Below are 8,353 nucleotides of genomic sequence, written 5' to 3'. Positions count from 1 at the left end.
CTCCCAGCATTCTGTTCTGTTTACTCCACCCACCTAAAGGCTGGCCTATCAAATGGGCCAAGGCAGTTTCTTTATTAGCCAATGACCTTCCTCCATCAGATGTGCAAGTGTCATTGGTGGGGTATGGCATTTTTCAGATTCATTGAGCTCAGGAATGGTGTAACTGGGTCATATGGTAGTGCTGTCTTTTTGAGTAATGCCCAAACTTATTTTTGTATTGGCTATATTAATTTACACTCCCACAGCAGTGAATAATAGTTCTTTTTTTCCCCATATCCACTCTCACGTTTGTCAGATTTCTTGATAATAGCCATTTTGACTGGAGTGAGTTATCTCAAAGTGCTTTTAATTTTCATTTTCCTGATGAAGAGGGATGTTGAACCTCTTTAAGAATAGTTATTGGCTATTTGACTTTTTCTTTTGAGAAGTGTCTGTTATTTTATTAGTCTGATTGTTGATTGGCAGTTTTGTTTTCTTAGGATTTAATTTTTGTAGTTCTTTGTAAATTCTGAATGTTATCCCCTTCTGATGTTAGCTGATAAAAATGTTTTCCCATTCTGTGGGCTCTTTGTTTGCTTTGCCAATAGCTTTATTTATTTTTATTTCTTTATGTTATTGCTGTGTAGAAGCTTTTATTTATGGAATCCCTTTGGTAAATTCTTGGGACTAGTTACTGTGCTATTGGGGATTGTTGTTTTTCATTTGTTTGAGAACATTCTTGCTGAGCATTCATTCTGTTTTCCTCTTGTAGTTTCAGTGTTTTAGGTTTTTAAATAAGATATTTGATCCATTTCCAGTTGACTTTTGTATAGGGTAAAAGATATGATCAATTTTTTTTTCTTCCACAGGTGGATATCCAGTTTTGTCAGTGCTGTTTGTTTAATAGCTAGTTTTTCCACTGCATGTTTTTGCCACCTTTGTGAAAATAAGGTGGCTATTGCTTTTTTTTCTGTTTCTTTATAGGTCCCCTGTTCTGTTACTATAGCTCTGTAGTATAATTTGAGGTTGGGAATTGTAATATCTCCAGCTGTCTTCTTTCCTTAGATTGTTTTGGGGCTATTTTGGACTTTTATAGTTCCATAAAGATTATTGGATTGTTGTCTCTGATGGGTATTGCATTGAATAGATAGATTAATTTTGGTAGTATAGTAATTTTCTTCATGTTAATTCTACCCATGCAGGAACATGGAAGGTCTTTCCATGATCTGAGTACCTTTGGTTTTATTTTTTAATGCTTTGAAGTTTTCATTGTGGAGGTCTTTCACTTTGGTTAGGTTTAACCAAACTAACCTTGGATTGTCTGTCTGTCTATCATCTATCTTTTATTACCTATCATGTACAAGGTCTTGGGTCCCAGCACGGGAAAAACAATCAAAATCTGATTTCTGCCTACCTAGCTGGCCATATCTTCCATTTCTGTTCCTGTGATCAGTTCTTTCTTTCTTCATTTTTCTCTTTCTTTCTATTATTTACTTATTTTAGGTTAATGTACCAAGTGGGTTTCATAGACATTTTCATGCATATATATCCTTGTGCTTTTGTTCTTTTTTTTTTTTTTAAAGATTTCTTTATTTTATGTATATGAGCGTTTTATCTGCATGTATGCCTTTATGCCAGAAGAGGGCATCAGATACCATTATAGATGGTTGTGAGCTACCATGTGGTTGATGGGAATTGAACTCAGGACCTCTGGAAGAGCAGCCAGTGCTCTTAACCACTGAGCTATCTCTCTAGCTCCCCACGGCCTTTTTTTGAGAAAAGATTTTTCTGTGTAGTAGCTCTTGCTGTCCTGGAACTCTGTATATCAGGCTGGCTTTCAGCTCACAGAGATCTGCCTGCCTTTGCCTCCCTAGTGCTGGGATTAAAGGTGTGTGCCACCATTGCCTGCCATTTTAGTAATGTTTTACATACATTCTTTTTTATTCTTTTATGTTTATTTATTTCATGTATATGAGTGTTTTGCCTTTATATGTGAATGTGTACCATGTGTGCCTGATGCCAGTGGAGGTCAGAAGAAGGTATCTGGTCTCCTGGAGCTTGAGTTATGGATGGTTGTGAGTCACCATGTAGATGCTGGGAATTGAACTCAGGCCCTCTGCAAGGGCAGCAGGTGTGCTCACTGCTGAGCCATGTCTCCAGACCCTTAAATACATTCTTTCTCTGCCTAAAACTGAAAAAATTTCCAAGGTTTGGTGGTTGTAGTCTCCTGTATGTTCTAAGTCTCCCTGAAACTGCTTTTTAGGTAAGCCAATGGATCGCAGTTGTCACAGAAAGTACACACCCCACTTTTGTAGTAGACCATCCCTCTCCTTCACTCCTTTCATACCAGCACTGTCCTGAGTTGTCTGGTACACAGACTCCTTTCCTCGTTCTTGTATCTGGTATAGAGCTGGCTTTCCGTCTCCATGCTTTGTCCTTTCGTTTGTCATGATGCCCTTGAGCTGCATTTGCTCTGATGAGGAAGAACTGATTGTAATGAGGATTATAGGAAAGGGGAAACCATGGTTTTGTGGGGTCCGGAGAGGACTATGGTATGTTAGGAATCTTAGTAAGACAGGAGTTACCAGACCTGACCCACCACCTGTTTTATTATGACCTATGAGTGAAGGGTGGTTTGTACATTTAAGTAGTTGCCATCTGAAAGTCATGGGAAATTTAAATTGTGATGTTACAAGGTCTTGCTCTGTAGGCCAGGATGGCCTTGAGCTTTATATCCCCGTTTCTCAGCTTCCCAGATGCTGGTGTTACAGTCCAATAAGCCATATGCTTGGCTATAATGAAGTTTTCTTTTTTAAAGACTTGTTTATCTTTTAATTAGGATTATGTTTGGGAGGATGTCTGTGTCCAAGAGTGCCAGTGCCTTCAGAGTCAGATTGGTGTTGGAGCCCCATTCTGAAGTTGCAGGTGGTTGTACACAGCCTGATGAGGTGTTGGGAAGACCTCCCGTCCTCTGCGAGAGCAGGAGTCATTTTTAACTAGTAAGCTACTTCCAGCCCTGGCACAGTAGAGTTCTATTGAACTTAGCAGTGTTCATTTGTTTCAGTGGCATCTAAGGCTCTTTCTCTGATAAAGGGCAGGGTTGATAAGTTGTTCTGGCCGTCAGAGCCTGAAACATTTGCTGAGATGCTCTTTACACACAACTTCTGTGACCCAGCAGAATGGATTGTTAGGGCTACCAGGGACCACCTGGGCCTAGATGGGAGAGGAGAGCGTGGAATGCACAAAGAAGAGGCTTGGTTTGGGGAAAGGTGGAGTCCAGAATTTTGCTCTAGGCTCTTTATGGCAGTTGATATATATAATTTCTGCTTTTGATCAGCCAGACCAAATCAATAGGCAAAGTTTATGGTTTTATGTAACAACCAGCAATTAGAAAAAAAAAATCTATGAGCTTTCAATTATTTTTCTTAGCAACAGTGGTTAAAATACTCTAAATACATAAGCCAGTTATTTTTAATGCAGTGGTAGGTATTAGAACAAGTGCGATTAGAACTTAAACAAGTGCGATAGTCTTAGTTGCAGTTACAATGTCTAGCAGTCAGTTTCCTTTTCAGTAGGAGGTCCACTGATAAATTAACTGTAAAATGTGTGTACATATGGTATATTAGGCTTGTCTAACCTGTGACATATAATCACAGGTAGTTTTCTTTAATTTTACTCAAACAGGACTTGCCAAGACCAACAAATGTGTTGAAACTTGAAGGAAATGAAATTCTACCTTTTGTGTAACTCAAAGGAATTTTTGTCTTCTACTACAGCATTTCATTTATACATTGTCTTCAGGGGATGCATTCCTATCTAATAGGAACGTCTAACGGCTGAAGTTTAATTGTCTCCATAAGCACTCTGCTTTCTGCCAATGAAGTAGCTAAGCTTCTTAAAGCCTTTGTGAATATTTTTGTTAGTTTGGTTAAAGTAGAACTGACAGCGATTATTATTAATACTGTTTGTCATATGGGGACGACTGACTGATCTTTACCAGCTATTTCATTGTCGTTAATCATTACATATTTAGATGCATTACATTGTCCTGACTGTGAACACAGACTGTGCAGAACTGTAATGCCAAGTAGTTTTCTTTCAAGACTGTGGAGAAGGGAGAGTAGTGGGGAGAGGTGAATGCTTTTACTGTTGTTGAGAAGAACATCTTTGTCCTCATCTAATAGATAGTATTCATGTTTGTATTATTTCAGGTAGGATTAATTGAATCCATAGCTATTTGCCATAAGACTCTGCAGGAATTTTTTTGTCTCAGCTTTTGTAGAGGGAAACAAACATTTAAGGCATATTCTCCATCTTTGTGAAGTTTAAAATACAGTCAGTTTGAACTATAGACTCTCCTTACAATTAATCTGTTGTAGTAACTAATGGGGAAGGAGAAATGAAATATGCTAAATAGGAATCACAAGACATCTGCCTACATTAGAGCTACGTCTTACAAGTTGACTGCTTTTCTAGGTTCTGCATCTAGAATAGTGGGAAGAAAAAGAATTAAGTTAATGTTTTTTAGGTACTGCCTCCATGTGTACCGACTTCCCTGGATAACACGGTGCAGGCCTGGACCACTTTCCTTGTGCCAGATGTCCTTGTTGTTTAAGGTAGAAATTTGAAAATTTGAAAAATTAGTGGTGCAGTGGACTAGGAATACAAGAGCCAGCTTGTCTCTAGTTTGCAGGAGTACAGAGTTCAGGGCGTACAGATTGGAGTGGTTGATGAGTTTCACCAGGGATATGGTCTTCAAGAGATTTCTGAAAAAGGAGGTGTTTAGGCAGAGGGTGTAGCTCAGTGGTAGAATAGTTTCCTTAGAATAAGAACCACAGACCAAGTTCTTGAGGGCAAAGAACTAGGTGGGGACAGTGTGACAAGTGTATGTTGGTGGAAGGGCACAGAACGTTGGGAGTGCATGGCGCTTTCAGGAACCCATGGGTCTAGAACCTGGGGACAGCAAATAACAATGATCACTTTCCCGAATTATTTTTTTTTCATTCTACAAACACAAGTTATTTTGTATCTGACATTTGTTCCATGTGAGCTTACTGTGAAGGAGCTATTTATGGCTATTTGGGTTTCAGGAATCTTTTGAAGGGTCTTCAATTCCATTTTATTTGTTGCTATTAAAGTATAATAAGGACCCAGTGCATCCATGACAAATGGATTTGTAAAACTGGGAATTATATTTGTAGGTTAGTTAATGAACTTAACTGTTCTATGCATTATAGAACATCATTATTCTTTTTTTTTTTTTTGGTTTTTTGAGACAGGGTTTCTCTGTGGCTTTGGAGCCTGTCCTGTTACTAGCTCTGTAGACAACATCATTATTCTTGAAAATAACTATCTTCTTCAGTCTGTCACCATAGTTTATTCCAAAACGTGTGCTGCTTCAGTTGTCAGTTTTTAGTAAAGCAGGTGGTAAGAGGTCGAGGGATGCCTGGTCTTCTAGGAAGACTGTTCCTTGTGAACAGTGGCATCTGTGAAGGACCAGCTGAAAGAATTAAGACTGGCTCCATCATCACAAGTGTGAATCACACCTCTTAGCCACCTGAGGAGAACAGAGAAATTACTGTAGATTATTCCAGTTGTAGAACTGTTTTCTTACTATTTTTGCGCTACTAAAGTTTGAACCTAGAACTTTCAGGCTCGTCAAATGTGGTGCAGCAGCCTTTTATTTTTATTTGTAATACCAAATAATAAATGTTGAAACTCTGCATCATACAGATAATTACATACAGGTAATTAGGTTTAACTTTGTCGTGGAAATTTGTGATACTCTTGTCATCCTCCAATGCTTCACCCTCTTGAGTATTTTCTCCAGCATATTCTTAATCCTTAATGCTATCACGGGAGTGCTAGTAAATGTTCATTTTTAAAATTTTCCTGCCGGTATCGTCAGCAAAAATGTGTTACATAAATGATTGCTTGTTATAGTTGCCGAGGCAGGTGAATTTCACTTTTTTGTTTGGTCACTAAGTTGCTAAAACATTGGGTGCAAGTTTTATGACCTGTCCGTGGAGCTAGTGCTGACTGGAGGGACTAGGGTGCAGGCAGATGATTGTGTGTGTTTCTTAGTTTCTAATTAGTTAATCAGTACCCTGCCTCTTTTCTGAAACAAGTTTCAGGCACCTTAAAATTAAATAAATTTTAAAAAAGGTAAAGGAAGAGGGTAGAGTTGTAGGTCATTGGCAGTTGCTTAGCATGTGGGAGGCTCTGAGTTTTGCCTCCTGTTTATGTCTTAGAAAGAGATAAGTGAGGAAATTGGGGAGAAGAGAAAAGCAGATAAAGTGGAATTCAGACTGTTGTGAAACATGAGCTGTATATTTGCCTCTGGATTTATCAGAGATCCAGCCATAGGAAAACATAGAATTTCTGTGTCTATAAGACTGAAAGATACCACATAATACATAAGAAGCCATGGCTGTGTCCCCTGGTCCTGGAAAGGAAGGGACATTTATGGAATGTCTTTGATGATGTCCAGGCAGCACAAGGTTGTTATTAGTTTGAAGTTTCTGTGGTCTGGCTTAATCCTGTCATTCTACATTGAGGACAGAGGAGAATTCTCAGAGATGGTCAGGACTGTCCCTAAGAGTTTCTTAAATATCTGACATATCTAACTGCTAACGTGGCAGGTTTTCTTCAGTCTGTTTATTTATGTATCGAGACAGAGTTTTCCTGTGTAGCCCTGGCTGTCTTGGAACTTGCTCTGTAAACCAGGCTGACGTTGAACTCAGAGACCTACCTGCCTCTGCCTCCCAAATTCTGGGATTAAAGGCGTGTGTCACCCAGTTTTTCTTCTGTCTTTAAAAGCAGATTACTGTTTCTTTAGGGGATTTATGAAATGAGGAAATTGACTTTCATTTAGGTACCAGATTACACCAAAAAATTTTTTTTTTCATCTTAAGAGCGCTGGAATGATAGTAGGCTCTACTCTGCATGAGAGAAGCATGCCATGACTGAGGTGCTGAGAATGCAGCTGTAGGTCATCTTTCTGCTGGACACTCGTCCTCATGGGAGCTGGCACACTACAAACTTCTCCTCTCTTCTACTCTCTCACGTATAAAGTTTGGTGTGGTTGTTGCTGGCTTCACGGGATCTAAAGAGAAGAGTGACAGTGTTCTCTTGTCCTCTCCATAGTCCTTCTAGAATATTGTTTCCCATAACCCAGTGCAAGGCCCATAGTGGGTAGTGGCAGATCCATAAGCAAGAGACTTCATCTGTACTGGATTTGGATTGTCCTGGGGAATGCAAGTACTGGAACCAAAGAACTTTAATTGGAATTGTGGCTCTGGCATTCATTGGCCAGGTGATGTGGGCAAGCAACTCCTTCTCTTACATTGTCCATAGAATGGAGAGGAGAGGACAGGGTTAAGACATTTCAATGGTGGAGCGAGAGAACACATGTAAGGACGAACAGCAGTGCCCCACACGCCGTGGCTACACAGTCTGCACTGCAGCTCATAACTTCTGTTTCATAATGAAGGAGCTGGAATAGGCAAACCTAGATTCCCCTGCCTCTGGAGTAGGTAAAGCAGTGTTGGGGATGGGACATTTGGAAATCGGTCAGTATATCCCATGCACCCCCCCATCCCGGTTATAACAACTCTCTTTTTCCAGGGAAACAGCACCCAGAACGATCTTCCAGAGAGTCCTGGATATCTTAAAGAAATCAACTCATGCTGTTGAGCTGGCCTGCAGGGATTCTTCCCAAGTGGAGCACCTGGCTTCCAGTCTTCAGCTAATCACTGAATGCTTCAGATGTCTTCGGAATGCGTGTATAGAGTGTTCTGTGAACCAGAACTCTATCAGGTAGTGACACTCATCCCCCTGAGTGCTTTTTATATGTTGGCTAACGTTTTGGCTTTATAGCATTACCTGTTGTTTTTACAAAACTGACCTTTACCTCTACAGGAAAACATCCTTTATTTCTTGTATTCTCTTGTTTAACCAGAGGGATTATTCAGCTTTCCTGTTCGTAATTTGTGACTTAAAATATTTGATACTTCATATGACAGTGATTTGAGTTTGGCATTGGTTCCCTATCTCTTGGTTTGGCTTGCCCAAGTTCACATGTAGTTTTTGGCCTTCTTTTAACTGTAAATGTTTCAGTTAGCCTGTATTTACATTGAGCAGGAATATTTCATAAGTTCCTGAGATTATCTGTTTTAAGACTCCAAGCTTGGAGCTCTTTCTGTCTGTCTTAGGCTGTGTCTGTTTTTGAGAAGTGTTAAGTACTGATCAGAGGATGCTCTCTGTTGCTCTTTATGTTGTACAGCTTTTACACCTAGAACCCAGTTTCTTTCCCTTGCTTTTTGTTCTTTTTTTTTTTTTTTTAAGCAGAAGACGGCATACGAGATTAAGCATG

The 8,353-nt window shown here is 39.6% G+C and overlaps 1 protein-coding gene across 1 annotated transcript in view; it reads left to right on the top strand.

Moving 5' to 3' along the window:
• Positions 1-8,353, top strand: part of Atxn10 (ataxin 10) — a 150,403-nt gene that overhangs the window by 15,522 nt on the left and 126,528 nt on the right. Inside the window, exon 2 of the mRNA XM_005354399.2 lies at positions 7,606-7,797. Coding sequence (XP_005354456.1) covers positions 7,606-7,797 — 192 coding nt within the window. The remainder of the gene's footprint in view (positions 1-7,605; positions 7,798-8,353) is intronic.

The sequence above is a fragment of the Microtus ochrogaster genome, chromosome 15, assembly GCF_000317375.1.
Source record: "Microtus ochrogaster isolate Prairie Vole_2 chromosome 15, MicOch1.0, whole genome shotgun sequence".
Classification (NCBI taxonomy): Eukaryota; Metazoa; Chordata; class Mammalia; order Rodentia; family Cricetidae; genus Microtus; species Microtus ochrogaster.
This window is presented reverse-complemented; position numbering and strand designations above follow the sequence as displayed.